A 19260-nucleotide genomic window follows, 5' to 3' on the forward strand; every position below is an offset into this window, starting at 1 on the left:
AGTGGATGCTTCATTATGCTTTGTGTTTGAAATGGAAATCTGAAATAGACAAGTAGCGGTAACTTAGGGACCGTTCACAAACACTTGTAAGGGGGCCTGATGCAAAAAGGGGGGCCCTGAAATTTTGTGACCCTCCTAAGGGGGGCCCTGATAAAAATGAGAACAATTTTTTCTGGGAAAATTGAGTTTATATGCTTTTCTATGGGGTTGACCGATAATTTTCATGAAATAAAAAAAAGGGGGGCCTGAAATTGCCGAGGTCTGTAAAGGGGGGCGAAAAATGTTTGCGATAATTTTTTTTGCATCAGGCCCCCCCCTTACAAGTGTTTGTGAATGGTTTACACCCATTGCATTTTTTTAACGGTTTTTTTTTTGCATTTTGTGAAGAAATGAGGGAAAAAAATTGTGAAGAAATGAGGACAAACTGGTATGCAAAATGAAGGGGCAAATCTTCTCGTTCTATTGGTGGCATCGGTATCAATGCAGCTTACATGTTTTTAAAGGTAGAAGCTAACAGGTGGTACATCACTGATGTTTTAAATTCACTTCATTTTGGAAAGCTTACAATCAACGTTCGTTAAAATGTTGGATATGTGTTGCTAACGCATTAGAGAAATAATGTTGATATGTAAAATGGGAATAAGTGGTTCCTGATTTCTTTTTTTGACTTCATGAACTTGGTGCTCCATACCTATCAAAAAACGAACTGGTTAAAATGCTTCTATTTTCAATGTTGAGCTATATTTTGTATTTTTAACTAGCGATATTATTTCACTGAAACTTAATTAAGCCATAGGTAACAGGTTACCACAACCACACTACAGCAATGTTGAAACAAACATTGAATTTCTTGTCACCTACACCACCATATTAGGTAGTTTTTCGTAAGCTTCACTTTTGTGATTTTGGTAACTATTTTACCTTTGTTTGTCCAATCCATTTCAACTAGGCAATCTAAATTGTACTCACCATTTACATCCTAAGGTATTTTAGTATATCCACCTCACACCTTTCAATATATATCCAGTAAAAGACAAAAAATCAAAATGCCTCATATCAAGATGCCTCATTATGATATCACAGACTATCACATGTATTCAAAATGGATGCCTAAATTTGACCTGAACCAAGTGACCTATAACCTGACCTATGATGACCTATAGCCTTTTTAAATCACTTTTCCTAACAACACATTATAGAAGGTACATCTTACTATAATTCACCAGAATCTGTACGTCTGTCTGTTTGTCTGTCCGCCTCTTTGCTCGGAGACTGGGGGTCGCACGTTCGTCAAACTTCGTATTAAATTTGCTATGCATCCACTGTGGAAGAGCTTATTTAATTTATTCAGTGTTATTTAGCATGCAGATAGTATAACAAAGGATTTAATGTATTCTATTCATGCACTCCACTTGAATAGAATAAATAATGGTTTGTTATGAAGCACACATCTGAGTTACTAGGATACAGTAAACAAAAAATATATAGGGCCAAAATGATTGACTAAAATGGTTTAAAAGCACTTTGTATGTAGAGATATTTTATAAGTTCAGGACATGAGGTGATGAACATATTTATGTACTTCATAAATTTGCAACAAAAAATAAGAAAAAAAGAAGAGGGGTACTGATGAAAATCATGGTATTGCACCAATATTAAATAATATACTTTCATACTAGTATATAGTTTCAAAATATTAGCGCTTGCTCCTGACATACCCCCATGATTGAGAAGATTATCGCTTATCGAGTTCATTCTTGGTTATTTAAATCAAGCGCATACAAGCAGATAAGTGGCACACACCGACATCGCCTGGCTAATAATTACTTGGTACAGCAGAGATACTAAAATCAATACCGGGATCGATACACGTGAATGTGCTCTCCACGATTTGATATTCAGACGATAAATCTTTGGATACTGGGGTAGAAAATGGTGAATATCTCCCGGTTTTTTTATTCTAAAGAAGCCATATTTATTTCCTTGCACTTGAATATATGTGTTGAACGGATATGATAGTCGTTAACTTGCGTCTTGAGAAAGAACCGTGCGTCTTGAACTCAAAAACTGACAAATATTCTGATTTTATATGTGCCGAACTATAGCGCAGCGTAGGCTAGCTGCACTCACTCGTGGAGGCAGTCTAAAAGCAGATGACCTCTTCTTAGTCGGATGTCCCTCGGCTCATTATGCGTCTCAAAACTATTAAACAAGTCGGAACAAAATGGCCATGCGTGGCTGTGGATTCACCCTACCATGGCGATTTCTGCCATCAAAAACCAATTTAGTGTTGGAAGTCAGCTTTTTAAATCGGAGCCGAGTTTGAAAAAAAAAAGTATTTATTTGGATTGGAAATTCCACACACCCATTTATTGATCCATTCCAGCCATACTAAATGCCATTAAAATCAAATCTGCCCACCAACTAAATTATTTTCCCTATTTTTGGCGCAAGAAGAAATTAAATTGCCCGCAGGGCCGGATTTACACTTTTGGGGCCCTGGACCAGGCCAAAATTTCGAGGCCCCAAAACTCACTGTGAGGAAGGCATGTGCACTTGTGTACTTAGTCAAGATTTGTTTTACGTATTAGATCGACAGAACTAATTTAGCCCAAAATGAAGGTGAATTTTGCTACTTGAAACGCGCAAAAAAGGGCTAAAAAGGAAGATGCACAGGGTAATCATGGTAATTGTGGGGTCCGGCCCTTAACCCGGGTTCATCTGGCCTAATGGTAAATCTTGCTCTGAATTATTTGCGCACGTAGTAAATGCTTATTTGCCATGTTTACCTCCTGGGATTGTAGAAAACTATGTCAATATAGCTTAACTTATACTTAAAGTCGTAGAGAGCTTTTTCAAATCTATGGACGGTTTTCACGCTTTTGAATTTTGGTCTGCAGTGAGTTGGAAATTCTGCCTAACAACAGATATGTTATTAGAATGACAATGACAACTTTTCGAAAAGTAAAAAAATCGTCCCTATACAATTTACAACACTGATATTCCTTCGTGAATCCAATGTTCAAGTTGAAGCGAAATTTGTTAAAAAACAATATTCATATGAAACGATATGCGATTTCTCCTTAGCACTATTGTGTTTTAAAAGCATTAATGATGTATAGCAATATTGAATTCCTTCCTGAACAATAAAGCTGTTGATTCTTCTAATGAAAACAACCCTTTTGAAAATCCCTAACCATTGTCATATTTGAGATTGTATTTACATTCAGTAACTTGAAACTCCATTGTTCCGCCTTGTTCCTTTTAAGTTTCTGTTTCTGTTTCCGTATCCGTTTTTGTAAGTCATTGTTATTCTGAAGTGGCAGTCTCCCAGGTGTGACCAATCTTTTATTCTAGCCTTTTGTTAGTTACTGAAAATTTGAAGCTCGTGAATTTCAGTTTTCGTTTTGGTATTTGTTATATTGATTTGTTACATAAAACCTTGAGATGTGCGGTTGGGTGCTAATCTAGACAAAAGAAGAGTCTAAATTTTACGGTCCTAAATTCGCGGTAAATTGTACGGCTTCAATTGACTTGTGTTTGGTGTATATGCACTTACGCCTAGACGTAAGTGGCTCGTAAAAATTGTCATGCATTGAAATATATACTAACCATATTGCCAAGTTATAAGCAAAAGTCTTTCATATTGGCGACGAAACGAGCGTCTGAAATAGTCAAATATCTCCCAATGAGGCGCGTACAAGTGGTGATTTGGTAATCATGTTTTATATTGAAATGCAATACAAAAGAATTGCATTGGAGCAAAGATAATGCATTCTATTCATTCGTACCAATGGCAAGCTAATCTGATAATTGGTTGGGCCTATATGCAAGACTCGGGTTTATTTTAAATGTTTATTTTTGCAGAGCTTATTTTCAGTCATGGATCATACTGATAAATTTCGCAAGGGAGGGGGGAGGGAGGGAGATACTTGAGACTGAACAAGTGAGAGTGGGAGGGGGTGAGGAAGAAAGAGAGGAGAGGGAGAGACGGAAAGACTAGAAAGAGAAAGCTCGAGAGGAGAGAGTAGGGACCGGGGAAGGAGTGGGGAGCCTGATCAGGGGGGGGCAGGAGGAAGCAAAATAGGGAGATAGCCATTGATACGAGGGAGGGCGACACTGTGGCCATGCACAAGTGCATTGGGGGCGCGACAGGCTCATAAGCGGACCTTTTGTGATTTAAGGGCTTATTTTCAACGTTTTTACAGAAAAAAAGTGGACATTATCTTTCGGATTGGCATACATTTTGTCAAATTTTTTTATATAGATCAATTTAGCAATGCAAAGACGAGAGGGCGCAAGACCATTAAGACATCGGTCTTGTCTCTTCCGCTTTTATTGACATAGTCATCTGCCTCTATTGAAATAAGCTGATTGGTACTTCAAAGTTAACAATGAAGTCAGATTACAGTAAACTTACTGAATCACTTGCGTTTTCGTATCTGAACAATAGACTTACGGAAACTGAAAAGATAAAAAGACCCTTCCTACTGATTGATGCCTCAATTATTGGGCAGAAGTATGATACAGGGTGATTTAAAATGAACTGTACCCAAATTCAAATATTAAAATAAAATATTTAGCGACATTAAAATTATTTGTGTTTGTAAGTTGTAAGTTGTAAGAGGATAGTATGTTTCCTATTATTGGTGAAAAAATCATGTCTTTACCACAAATGGTTTTGAAGAAAACTACATTTTTATAAAACACACCAATTTTGTTACTGCGGTAGAGAACACGGATAAACTTAGTTCCATGTGTTGGTCTAACAATGGGATGATAAATTGAAAATACGATATCTTCTGACTAAAACCACTTATTATCAAAATTCAAAATTTCTACTACAAAACACTTATCACTGCTTTCTATGATAGTTTTTTGATATGTAATCTCCGCGAATATATATGAAAAATGGGTTAAGTTGTGTACAGTTCATTTTAAATCACCCTGTACATTGATAAAACTTACATGCTTTGCTTTTATACATGTATTTTAGCATGTTTAGACTAAACTTTAAACACGAAACAAGAAAAACTCCATGTGAGAACATGTTTAATATCATAAACTGACCTCTATACGCCGTAGAAGTGACGTCCAATCGGATTAACTACCATAGCAATGGATGAATACAATTTTTGAATAGACCGCCCTACACTACAAGCAGATTGCACTAATCACCTGTGTATGTCAGCAAACATAGATTGAATACAAAACCGCTCTTTTCAAAGATACTTATTTTACAGGTGCGAGTGATCAGCCTTTCTTTGACATCTAATGGTTCAATGTAGTGCAGGGCGGTATAGTCAAAATTGTATTAATCCATTGCTATGGTAGTTAATCTGATTAACTACGTCACTTCTACAGCGTATAGACCAGGACAAATTTTGTGGCAAATCTTGCTCAGAAAGCTGCTCAAGAACCCACATTATGGTTCTAAATATGATGATTTTTACTCATTTTGTGCAAAATTCACAATAGTGCAAGGTCATGAACCATATATCAGGTATTTTAATTTGTTTATAGAAATGTTAGTAAGAGATTTAAAATAAATGGAGGTTTACCATAGAAAATTGCTAAAATGGCACATGAACGCACACACTGCTGTAATTTGCCATTGGACACATCAAAACGGAATATGGCATTTATCTAAAGTTCACTATGATTCAAATATTATTGAAAATTAGTTCGAGTGTTCGATTATTCGATTACCGTCATCCGATGCTGTCTACCAGTATTCAAACAATGTGTGAAAATTGTATCACTTGTGTCATCCGTGATTAGATCCCGGGGGATTAGATATTGAAGCAATCGCTGATTTAGTGTGGCTGGAGCTAGTAGACAAAGTTGCGTTCTTACACTCAAATGCCTTCTTAAACCCTTTGCGATAGAACTCGCTGGTTGTAACATACACTATTGGATTGGCACAAGAGTTGATCAGAATAAGACATCGCGAGATCACTAATAGCATACCATATTGCTGTCGGTTAAGAAAACCTATGCCAATTGCTTGCTGTAAGATGTTGTTTATCGATAAGATTCTGTACGGAAATTGACTGAGAAAAAATATAGTTCCATTGATGATAAGAAGCCGAGCTACTTGGTTTCGGACTCGGATTGTCTGTTTTTGCTGCGCACCAGCATGATCAGAGTGTTGAGAACTTTCTGATTTTGTTGCTGGTCTATTGTTTAAAGCTTTGATGATTCGTGTGTACATGAACAAGTTGATTATCAAGGCAATAAAGAAAGGACTTGTTTGGCAAGCTTCACTTAGAATGTAAACATCAGGATGGATTGTATCGCAAAACTGTATCAGTTTTGGAAACGAAAGATACTCATCTTTTTTGACCAATTAACGCAAAATGTGACATATCCTGCATGGCGAGGTATAATCAAAGCGATGAAAATGATACCAATAACCCAGGACGCGATGATGATTTTAATTGTCCGACTTTTCCCGCTGACCATGAGGTGTTGGAAAGGTCTGCAAACAGCAAAATAACGCTCAACCGTTACGAAAGTTATCAGATTCAAAGACGCAAAATATGTCAAGTAGATCATTCCAAAACTGCAGATACAACCAACATTTGATCGATAGGGAACGTCGTTTCTGACCGGAGTCAAAAGATAGGTGATAAAATAAATAGCACACGAATAAACCACAAAAAGAAAATCGGCAAAGGCGACGTTAGCCAAGTACGCGTTAGTGATGGTTTGCATGGCGCGTACGCGAATTACAGCAAGGAGAAATGAAACGTTACCGATGAACCCAATCAGCATGATGCATGGGAGAACTACCGTAAAGAAGAGATCTTCCAATGGGCTCCATAACCATGCCGAAGCTACCAATTCATTTGTGAGGTTTAAGACTGGGTAGTCTGCACAATTACTGTGAAGCTGTTCTCGCGGAGAGGAATCCATGGTTGGTTGTGCGTCACCTTTAATAACTTGTGTAGTTGTGACTGTTGGGCGTGTAGGACATCCAGTGACGTAATGAAACGTTCTGCATTACAACCAATCATTCTTCATTTCCAATATCACATAGCTTTATACCTTTCATGAAAGTGTAATGGCAAATCCAATTAAATATTATACAACTATCATCACGTACCCGGGTCACGTACTTTGTAATTCATTGTCAAAACATTAATTAACGTTTGTCACATTCAAAACTTTAAAATATAAGAATGATATTTTCTCTATTTAATAATATTTGCAACATAATTATACAAACCATTTTTTTTTTTAATTTCATCACTGGAGTAACAAATTTGAATATTAAATTGATTCTTTAATTTGCATATTTTGTTCTTTTAGTTGATCAAATTTATATTACTGTCCCTAAAAGTTATGTTTGACTGTAAAACATAAACTGAATGGACTCAATGTTATTAATGCGAAGCAATGTTTCTGTTCAGTCAATTTGGCATTTTTACCATGACGAATGGGCATTATTATTCTTAAACTTTAAATTCTTCACGATCGAGGTGAACAATACCTTTTTTTCGAGAACAATGTATGTTTCTACCAGAAAGTTCAGTTGGAAAGAGTTCAAGAATCTTACGAGACTTAATATTAAAAAGCAAACACATTCAAACACAAAGGGAAAAGTGTAACAGGGCAGCCTGTACAATTCATACCTTAGAGCTGATCTTGAGGATATGCAATGATTTTGTTGAGCTTCAAAAATTCCATGTATATATGTCTTATGAATCTAAATTGGGGAATTAGTCCAAGGGGAAAGCAGAGCGAGGTACCAGATTTGGAGTCCAAAGGGATGAGGGATAATGAACGGGAAAAATGACTATCACGAAATGAACCAAATGAAACAGAAATTAAGTTTAAGAATTTATTATGAATTTACAGTATCAGACAAACTGATCAAAATACATAATGTGTGTTTTAATAATAAGTCTTACCAGAGTTACATCGCATCATAATAAGTAATGTATAATTGAATATGATTCACGTGCAAGACATGATGACAATATAATCGCCATCATGTTGACCAATCTAACTAAACATCATGAGCCAAACCTGGCCACGTCTGTATCGGTAACAGGGTTAACAATTCTTTATTAACGCACAAACAAAACATCGCTTCAGTCAGTGCAATTGATGCACGGATATAAAAACGTTCACTTGATGAATGGTTATCATGGCTTGCTGCACTATGATCAATGATGAATTATCGTCACAACATATGTAATGATCATAAAGCATGTAATGCAATACATTGAAGGAAACTATACGTTCCTTAGTTTTATGTTTAGGTAAATTAGGAGACTCAGGCTTATGTCAAAGCTTTGCAATGGCACACTCTAATTGTACGAATGACAGTTTATTCCATTTAAGCCCCATTAATTTAAAAGTTTGACCCAAAGAGCGTATTAGAAAATTCATGCGCGTCAGTCATGCCTAAATTGTAAAATGTTATTTATCTTTTGCATTCTTTACCATTGACAACATGATAGGAGTCGTGAGTTACAGTCCACATGTACAATTTCCGAATATTATAATAAGGTTAAATATGCCTAAATAGGTGATTTGAATGTCTCAACAGCATAAAATAAAGAACCCAAGACTCTATTCATACATTTTTTTGTATCTGTGATTTATATTGTGTACATTAGGGACCGTTCACAAACACTTGCTAGGGGGGGCATGATGCAAAAAGGTGGCCCTGAAAATGTTTGATCCTCCTAAGGGGGGGGGGGGGGTGGGCCTGGAAAAAATGACCACAAATTTCCCTGGGAAAATTGAGTTTATATTCTTTTCTATGGGGTTGACCCGTAATTTTTTGCATCAGGCCCCTAACAAGTGTTTATGTGCAATATTATAAGATAATCGAGTCGTAGGTCAACTATAGGCCTATCTAAAATAAAACAAATAAAATTAACACCACCCCCCACACACACACACCCCCCCCACACACACACACACACACACCCACACACATTCCGCATTGGATTTTCAACTTCAAAGGAGATTTGAGACAATCTTTCAAATGATTTCCTATATGGACATTGGTATCAATGTTTTCTGATCATCTCGCCATGTCACATCTGGTCGTGCCTTAAAATTATTATTGCAGGTGTAGCGAAATTGTATATTAATTGGACTCTTTAATTACAAGCCACAATTTGCGTAAATATGTGTTCTGTTAAGTTATGGATTTAACAAGATTGATGGTAACAAATATATCTAGTAAATTGAATTTGGCCTTGAAAAGTACCAAAACCCTTTAATTTAGTTCCCAGCTCAGTTCACAACCAAAACATAAATGTAATGATACTATCTTCGGAAATTTCGCCAGATGAACAGACATTGAGAAACATATATTGGAACGACGAACGAATGTAATATAATCGTCTATTTAGTCCATGAAAATTGTGCGAGAAGTATCATAGAACTCCTATAATTTCTATCAAAGTAAACTTTTGTTATTCTTTACTTACAATGATAAAATGATATTAGTCATAACTGTTAGGAAAGACTCTTGTCCATTTTAAACCTGTAGGATGCGTGCCGGTGTGATAGTGATTTTTTGCGTTTTAGGCTTTGTTTCATTCATTGAGACCATTTTTGGACCATAATGTACATAAGGACCAGTGATTACACTGACAAAATTTCATTGGTATAGCTCTTTCACTTCTGGGTGATGTCAAAAACTTTTGGATACCCCTCGTAGTGTTCTTTTACAAGTTTCTACTTATATTTATCTAAAGTTTACCAAGTTCAAATATAGTGAAAATTAGTTCAAGTGTTCGAATTATTCGATTACCGTCATCCGATGATGTCTACCATTATTCAAACAATATGTGAAAATTGTATCACTTGTGTTATCCGTGATTAGATATTGAAGCAATCGTTGATTTAGTGTGGCTGGAGTTAGTAGACAAATTTTCGTTCTTACACTCAAGTGCCTTCTTAAACCCTTTGCGATAGAACTCGCTGGTTGTAACATACACTATTGGATTGGCACAAGAGTTGATCAGAACAAGACATCGCGAGATCACTAAGAACATACCGTATTGCTGTCGGTTAAGAAAACCTATGCCAATTGCTTGCTGTAAGATGTTGTTTATCGATAAGATTCTGTACGGAAATTGACTGAGAAAAAATATAGTTCCATTGATGATAAGAAGCCGAGCTACTTGGTTTCGGACTCGGATTGTCTGTTTTTGCTGCGCACCAGCATGATCAGAGTGTTGAGAACTTTCTGATTTTGTTGCTGGTCTATTGTTCAAAGTTGTGATGATTCGTGTGTACATGAACAAGTTGATTATCATGGCAATAAAGAAAGGACCTGACAGACAAGCTTCACTTAGAATGTAAACATCAGGATGGATTGTATCGCAAAACTGAATCAGTTTTGGAAACGAAAGGTACTCTTCCTTTTCGGGCCAATTAACGCAAAATGTGAAATATCCTGCATAGCGAGGTACAACCAATGCGATGAAAATGATACCTACAATCCAGGATGCGATGATGATTTTAATTGTCCGACTTTTCCCGCTGACCATGAGGTGTTGGAAAGGTCTGCAAACAGTACCCCGCAGTGAAAGTAGGGTGTTATAGGAGTTGGTTTGAGAGAACGAGGATAGATGGAGGGAAGAATATGGAAAAGGGAGGGAGGGGAAACAAGAGGCGGGAGGGGGTACAGAGATTCAGAAGTGTGGGAAAGAAACAATGGTTGTTTCTTTATGCTTTGTATCTGAAGTGGAAATATGAAATTAACAAGTTGCGGCAAATTCAGTCATTGAGACTATATTGAATAATATAAATTACTTTCATACTACTGAGTATAGAGTTTAAACAGAAAATGTTAGCGGACATCTCCCATTCACCCGTGTGTGGTGAATTGACTACGTAATAATTACACACTCAAGTGTATAGGCCAATTTTACGTATCCACTCCTTTCGAAAGCCGTGTCTTGCTAAACAAATGTATCTAGGCCAAAATATCACAATTAATATTGTTTGAATAGTATTATTTTCATATTACATGCAAAAAATTAAAAAATTAAAACACCGACACAGGTACCTGATGTAATTTCAACGTAGTTATTGTGGATGTGGGTGACGGTGTGCTGCCATTCATATTGCAGTTCATTCATAAAATATTAACTCATTCGAAAGCCCATATTCATTTCGTGTACACATCCTTAAAACTTTTGAATTCATGCTTTTTTCAAGTGTTTTCAGCTTTGACAGCTAGTTGCCATGGCAATTGCCATGGGCATGAAAGGTAGTCTTAAAAACACACTGGTCAGCCTGTCATCATAACCAGCTGGACACGGGTCACCATATTACATATTATGCCCTCCGGCAATTCCACGCTGAGACTACTTTCCACCACTATCTTTATCAATGGCATTACACACACCGACATCGCCTGGCTAATAATTATTTGGTGCAGCAGAGACACTAAAATGAATACACGGGATCGATACACGTGAATTGCTATGCACGATTTTGATATCAGACGAAAATCTTCGGATACAGGGTTAGAAAATGATCAATATCTCCCGTAAATGATTTCGTCTCAAGAAACCAGATCTGGTCTCATACACTTGAAAATACGCGTTGAACAGATATGATAGTCGTTAGTTTGCGCTTTGAGAAACGGCCGTGAGTCTTGAACTCAAAATCTGACCAAAATCGCTAATTTTGTATTGCGTTGGTCCTGTATGGACTACAACGCGCAGGCTTTAATCTGCACTCACTACTCCAGTGGAGGCAGTATGCCCATTGACCACAATGTCGTATACAAGCTTACTCACGCAGCGAGAAATCAATTACCCCGGCTATTGTCAGTAGCCTTAGCCAGGTCACTTGGCTAATTATATGCGTCTCATAAGGTCGGAATAAAATGACCTTTCGTGGCTGTGGATTCAACCTACCATGGCGATTTCTACCATGGAGATATCGGGGCGATGACACTGTGTTACAGTCATGCCACTGGCCTGCCCAGCTGACCTCCAGAGCACCAGGAATGTGTTGGCATGCCAAAGGTCAAACATCAGCAGGTGTCGAGGTATATGAGATCAAATTATGAAATCCAATATCGGAAAATGAAACCAGTGGAACAAAATTTATTACCCTCGCTTTTCTCTAATCGAGGATAATTTTGCTAAAGTTCTTTAAGGATCCGTAGACGAAATGGGCAAACCATTTAAATATTATTCTCAAGTGCGCTAGAAATCCCCTATCATTTTTTGACACGGAAAACAGCTAGATTCTCTTTTCATGTTTACTGATGTATGGAGAGTGTGGCCTTCAACTCATAAAATTGGGAAAGCTATTTAGCATAATAAAGGGTTAGTTCCCGATACACTGTGGAGATTCTCCACTGGAGAACGGAAAGTGGTTATTTGCATAATAAATACACTAAAGCATTAATGAAGATGTACAGGTCAATTGTGGGGTGCGGCCCTTGGCCTGGGTCCATCTGGCCCAATGGTAAATCCGGCTCTGAATTATTTGCGCACCGAGTAAATTATTCTTATTTACCCTCCCTGGGATGGTAGAAAACTATGTCAATATAGCTTAACTTATACTTAGAGCTTTTTCAAATCTAATAGACAGTTTTCACGCTTTTAAATTTGGTTTGCAGTGATGAATCGGAAATTCTTTGTTTAAGATGAAACGAAATTTGTTAATAATAAAAAACGACATGCGATTTCTCCTTGGAACCATTGTGTTTTAAAGCATTAATGATGTATAGCAATATTGAGTTTGTTCTTGAACAATAAAACTGTTGATTCTTCTAATAAATAACAGAAAATAACCCTTTTGAAAATCCCTAACCATTATCATATTTCAGATTATATTTACATTCAGTAATATTTGAATTTATGTATTCTGTAATAACTGATTGCTGGCATGGCAACTTGAATCTCCATTATCACACCCGACGCTCCACAGTGTATTTTACCCATACGAAAAATCATTCCGTACGGACCGTACCGTGCATGCACGGATCACTGACAGTAACGCAATCAACCAATCAGCAGTTGGAAAATCGTTAACCCAATGACGTCATCGCTGCATTTTCATTGATAAAATTCAAAATCGTTCAAAAACACGAGTTTTTAATTGCAGATATTTAATTTTTGTAATCATGAATGTCAATGCCTTACTCAAATTAACATCACACATTGTGTATTATCGTAGCGTTGAATGCGCTAAAGCTTGTGAGGCGGATCCTTCGCAAATTTGGCGGATCTTTTGTTTTTTGTGACATTAAAAATCCATCTTTTGCATGGCCGCTGTGTGTGTGTGTGTGGGAACGGGGTCAGCTATGCACGCATGGATTCTATTAATAGCGACCTGCATGCATAAACACTAGTACTGCTGACTGAGTGTACCAATCGTAGCAGGGTGTAAAATATAAAACAAAGTCAATGTTTAATATCAAATACGTTATGGGGTAAATATAAGCATTTGAATAATTTAACAATTATTTGAACCTGAAAAATAAATGAACATGAAAGTTCATGAGTGATTTTTCAACATATTTGACTGTTGGATAAATATGGGTGCTGCAGCTTTGGAGCTAAGGCAATATGGCGCATTACTTTGAAGTTGGTAATGGGTCACAGTAAATTACACTGTGCGCTCGTGAATCTCAAACAAAAAATACTTTGATTAGTGACAAGTGAGGTATGTTTAGTATTGGGGCAAGGACTACAACTACTCCACTGGAAATTTTATTTCAGCACAGACAACAGTTGTGGAGTTACAGTCAAAAATGAGGGGAAACCAATATTTGATCAATAAATCAATAACTACTTGCTTTGAGTTGCTGAATTTTCAGTGCATTAGATGTAGTCCTTGCCCCTATAATAAACATATCTTGCTTGTCACCAATGCGCTATAAATTTTGAGAAAAAATATTTCTAGTTTTTGGCATGAGTTGGTGTAAATTACAATTATGGTCTGATTTCCTCCATAAGCATCCCAATTCGTCCTACAAAAATCCTTTAAATCTTCGGTGAAATAAATCAATGCTGCCAATACCTTGATTACGCAACAAATATACAACAATAATTACAACAACAACAACAACATGAATTTGTAAAAAGTATTTATTTATAAGACTTAATACTCCACGTGGATTAAATTTAAAGAAAGAAAGAAGAAAAGGAGGGCAAGAGAGAAAGAAAAAAGAGAACAGGAAGGCAAGAAAGAAATTCAACCAAAAGGAACTCGAACCCATCAGGTTTGAATTTGAAAAAAAAACCCAAAAAAACCAAGTTTCATACTACCCTGCAGCTTGCCGCTGAGCGGCGTGGCGCACGCGTATTGCAGACAAACGGACACAATCAAGGCTTGTCATTGGTTGAAACGCCCTGCTGGAGGCAGTATGCTGGAGGCTTAACCTAAAACACTGACCACCTTATCCTTGACCGAGAGGTATCGTCTGCCATCTGGATGCCCAAACTGTTCTGAATCCTAGGATGCTTTAAGTTTAGGTAATGTATAGTGCACACTCCCACCGCACCGTTTAGGTGTGTATCTGGGGTGAGGGGGCCAGCAACCCCTACTCTAATCTGCTGTGAACCACTGATTGGTCTATGTGGTTGTCTTTTATAGTGCCTATATAAGTTCTTGACCGTGTCACTTGACATGTTAAAAAAACCACCGAATCACTTTATTTTTCTATTTTCAGACAATGTTTGTTGTAGAATTCTCAACCGAACTAGAAATGCGGTTAGGCGACGACAAAACCCATGGTCTACGGGCGGGCGAGCCTTTCATGTAGAGTCGGTCGGTCGTGAAATTGAGTCTAACATCTCAAAAAATTGTAAATATAATTACTATTTTTTGTTGCAATTTTAATCCTTCTTTTACACATTTTTTTCATTCAAAATAAATCTACTTTTGCCCCCCCGCACAAACAGCTGATTTGACACGAATAAAATAATTTCCGTCAGACTGAGTCCACCTTTTGGTCAAGAACGGATGATTTTACACACATAGGCTATAACAAATTAAGGGACCGTTCACAAATACTTGTAAGGGGGGCTGATGCAAAAAAATTAACGCAACATTTTTTCGGCCCCCCCCCCCCCTTTACAGACCTCGAAAATTTCAGGGCCCCCCTTTTTGACATTAAAATTATCGGTCAACCCCATAGAAAAGCATATAAACTCAATTTCCCAGAAAAAATTGTGGTCATATTTTTCAGGGCCCCCCTTAGGAGGGTCAAAAATTTTCAGGCCCCCCACCCTTTTTGCATCAGGCCCCACCTTACAAGTGTTTGTGAACGGTCCCTAACAACAACAAACAAATCTCGAAAACGGAAAATCTGGGTCGGTCGGGCTCGTAGAACATGATTTTTTGTCGCATTATCGGTAAATTTCTCGAAACAAATAAAAGAGAAAATACAAGAAACTCATCTTTATATGTAAATAATAAACGTTTGAACCACGAAAACGAGCGATATCTGTTTAGACAAACTCTACCAGTTGAATTCTTAATTATGTTAAGATTACAAATGTTAAGATTACAAATGTTAAGAAATGTACGATTTCGGCCAAATTTAATTTGGTTATGCTTTACCCAAAATGCAAACTACCGGGAAGGCTTTCTGTCCATTTTAAGCTTAAATAACAAGGGAAAGTGAAAAAAACAACCCCACTGACTCTTTTGGACTATGGCGGACATAAAGTCATAATTATGACTTTATGTCAAAATTGCTATGTTGACATGGAAGTACACAACAAATCTGGCTGACTTTATTCAGGTGTAAGTTGGGACATCACAAATACGCCAAAAAGTTTTAGAAAAAATAAACTAATTTCATCTTATAAGATCGTAGATTATGGTTTTCAAAAATGTGTTCGGAACATTATAAATTATTGTAGCTTTTGTTTGAAATATGTATATATAATAAATGCCTTTGAAAGAATTGTACAGCTGTCATCAAATGTACAAAACGTAAGACTGGCAGGTTATATTTCAAACAACTCACCTGTGATAACTTGTACCTCATTTGACAAAACATCTCTGTTGCTTAACTGAGGAATTTCCCTTTTTAATACAGACTTGACATTTAGTATGGAATATTTGTTCAGAAAATTCCAAGTGTATTTCAGCTGTGATGAATGTCAATTGCTGACGAAGTTTAGGAAATATCACCTCAAACCCCTTTCAATTAGAGAACAATGTTGCATAGCGTCCGAAATTGTGTCCCCCAAAAAGCTCAAATTCAGCCTCCCTAAATCCGCCATTTAAGGCAAATTCGCTACATTATGAACACTCATTATGTAAACTCATGGAAAGCACATTATCAAACAATTATTTTACACCATCTACCGACACACCCCAATTAATATTTAGCCTGTTTGGTTTAAGCAGACACCTTCCAGACCAGTCTTGAAATTTAAATATTCCATACTAAATGTCAAGTCTGTAGAATGCCCTCTAACTTATTAAGGTGCGGCTCCATTTTAGTTAACAAAACTTAGGGCATAGTGTTCTTTTATATACAAGTTTCTACTTATATTTATCTAACGTTTGCCAAGTTCAAATTGTGAATGTTAGTTCAAATGTTCAAATATTCGATTATATAACCGGATCCTGTCTACCAGTATTCAAACAAAGTTGGAAACGTTCATAAATTATCCCCTCTGTGATTAGATACTGAAGCAATCGTTGATTTAGTGTGGCTGGAGTTAGTAGACAAAGTTTCGTTCTTACACTCAAATGCCTTCTTAAACCCTTTGCGATAGAACTCGCTGGTTGTAACATACACCATTGGATTGGCACAAGAGTTGATCAGAATAAGACATCGCGAGATCACTAAGAACATACCGTATTGCTGTCGGTTAAGAAAACCTATGCCAATTGCTTGCTGTAAGATGTTGTTTATCGATAAGATTCTGTACGGAAATTGACTGAGAAAAATATAGTTCCATTGATGATAAGAAGCCGAGCTACTTGGTTTCGGACTCGGATTGTCTGTTTTTGCTGCGCACCAGCATGATCAGAGTGTTGAGAACTTTCTGATTTTGTTGCTGGTCTATTGTTTAAAGCTTTGATGATTCGTGTGTACATGAACAAGTTGATTATCAAGGCAATAAAGAAAGGACTTGTTTGGCAAACTTCACTTAGAATGTAAACATCAGGATGGATTGTATCGCAAAACTGTATCAGTTTTGGAAACGAAAGATACTCATCTTTTTTTGACCAATTAACGCAAAATGTGACATATCCTGCATGGCGAGGTATAATCAAAGCGATGAAAATGATACCAATAACCCAGGACGCGATGATGATTTTAATTGTCCGACGTTTCCCGCTAACCATGAGGTGTTGGAAAGGTCTGCAAACAGCAAAATAACGCTCAACCGTTACGAAAGTTATCAGATTCAAAGACGCAAAATATGTCAAGTAGATCATTCCAAAACTGCAGATACAACCAACATTTGATCGATAGGGAACGTCGTTTCTGACCGGAGTCAAAAGATAGGTGATAAAATAAATAGCACACGAATAAACCACAAAAAGAAAATCGGCAAAGGCGACGTTAGCCAAGTACGCGTTAGTGATGGTTTGCATGGCGCGTACGCGAATTACAGCAAGGAGAAAGGAAACGTTACCGATGAACCCAATCAGCATGATGCATGGGAGAACTACCGTAAAGAAGAGATCTTCCAATGGGCTCCATAACCATGCCGAAGCTACCAATTCATTTGTGAGGTTTAAGACTGGGTAGTCTGCACAATTACTGTGAAGCTGTTCTCGCGGAGAGGAATCCATGGTTGGTTGTGCGTCACCTTTAATAACTTGTGTAGTTGTGACTGTTGGGCGTGTAGGACATCCAGTGACGTAATGAAACGTTCTGCATTACAACCAATCATTCTTCATTTCCAATATCACATAGCTTTATACCTTTCATGAAAGTGTAATGGCAAATCCAATTAAATATTATACAACTATCATCACGTACCCGGGTCACGTACTTTGTAATTCATTGTCAAAACATTAATTAACGTTTGTCACATTCAAAACTTTAAAATATAAGAATGATATTTTTCTCTATTTAATAATATTTGCAACATAATTATACAAACCATTTTTGTTGTTAATTTCATCACTGGAGTAACAAATTTGAATATTAAATTGATTCTTTAATTTGCATATTTTGTTCTTTTAGTTGATCAAATTTATATTACTGTCCCTAAAAGTTATGTTTGACTGTAAAACATAAACTGAATGGACTCAATGTTATTAATGCGAAGTAATGTTTCTGTTCAGTCAATTTGGCATTTTTACCATGACGAATGGGCATTATTATTCTTAAAATTTAAATTCTTCACGATCGAGGTGAACAGTACCTTTTTTTTCGAGAACAATGTATGTTTCTACCAGAAAGTTCCGTTGGAAAGAGTTCAAGAATCTTACGAGACTTAATATTAAAAAGCACACACATTCGAACACAAAGGGAAAAGTGTAACTGGGCAGCTTGTACAATTCATACCTTAGAGCTGATCTTGAGGATATCCAATGATTTTGTTGAGCTTCAGAAAATCTATGTATGTCTTATGAATCTAAATTGGGGAATTAGTCCAAGGGGAAAGTAGAGCGAGGTACCAGATTTGGAGTCCCAAGGGATGAGGGATAATGAACGGGAAAGGGAATGACTATCATGAAATGAACCAAATGAAACAGAAATTAAGTTTAAGAATTTATTATGAATTTACATCCTGAGCAAAATACATAATGTGTGTTTTAATAATAAGTCTTACCAGAGTTACATCGCATTATAATAAGTATAACTGAATATGATTCACGTGCAATACATGATGATGATGAGAATATAATCGCCACCATGTTGACCAATCTAACTAAACATCATGAGCCAACTTGGGCACGTCTGTATCGGTAGCAGGGTTAACAAGGAGTGAAGTCTTTATTAACGCACAAACATCGCTTCAATCAGTGCAATTGATGCACGGATATAAAAGCATTATGTAATGATCATAAAGCATGTAATGCTATATACTGAATGAAACTATATGTTCCTTTCAGCAAGGCTATGCCAGTTAATATAAACTCCTCAAAAAAAGTTTGGAAACTTTCCAAAACGGCTTTAAATCAGACATATTTGAAATCTATTTGCATATTGTTTCATACCAATACAAACATTGTTCGTTTCTGTCAAAAATGACACAAAATTTGTGACCATAACTTTTTCTATAGTTGAGTAATTGTCTCAAACAAAATGTGCCAAATCTGCCATTGTCTGCG

General features: G+C 36.8%; 1 protein-coding gene across 1 annotated transcript; it reads right to left on the reverse strand.

Moving 5' to 3' along the window:
* Positions 1-5701: 5701 nt before the first annotated feature.
* On the reverse strand, positions 5702-6918 carry LOC140154561 (thyrotropin-releasing hormone receptor-like). The gene is made up of 2 exons (XM_072177128.1): positions 6418-6918; positions 5702-6304 (listed from the first exon to the last, which is right to left on the reverse strand). Exons 1-2 carry the CDS (start codon positions 6916-6918, stop codon positions 5768-5770), a joined length of 1038 nt encoding a protein of 345 aa, XP_072033229.1. The 3' UTR covers positions 5702-5767.
* Between the last annotated feature and the right edge of the window lie 12342 nt (positions 6919-19260).

Source organism: Amphiura filiformis, chromosome 6, assembly GCF_039555335.1.
Source record: "Amphiura filiformis chromosome 6, Afil_fr2py, whole genome shotgun sequence".
In the NCBI taxonomy this organism is placed as follows: Eukaryota; Metazoa; Echinodermata; class Ophiuroidea; order Amphilepidida; family Amphiuridae; genus Amphiura; species Amphiura filiformis.

Coding starts and splice junctions, on each gene's coding strand:
- LOC140154561 (XM_072177128.1), bottom strand. CDS start 6,918: ATGGATTCCTCTCCGCGAGAACAGCTTCACAGTAATTGTGCAGACTAC. Junction 6,305..6,417: donor AAATCATCATCGCGTCCTGG/GTTATTGGTATC, acceptor AAACTGATACAG/TTTTGCGATACAATCCATCC.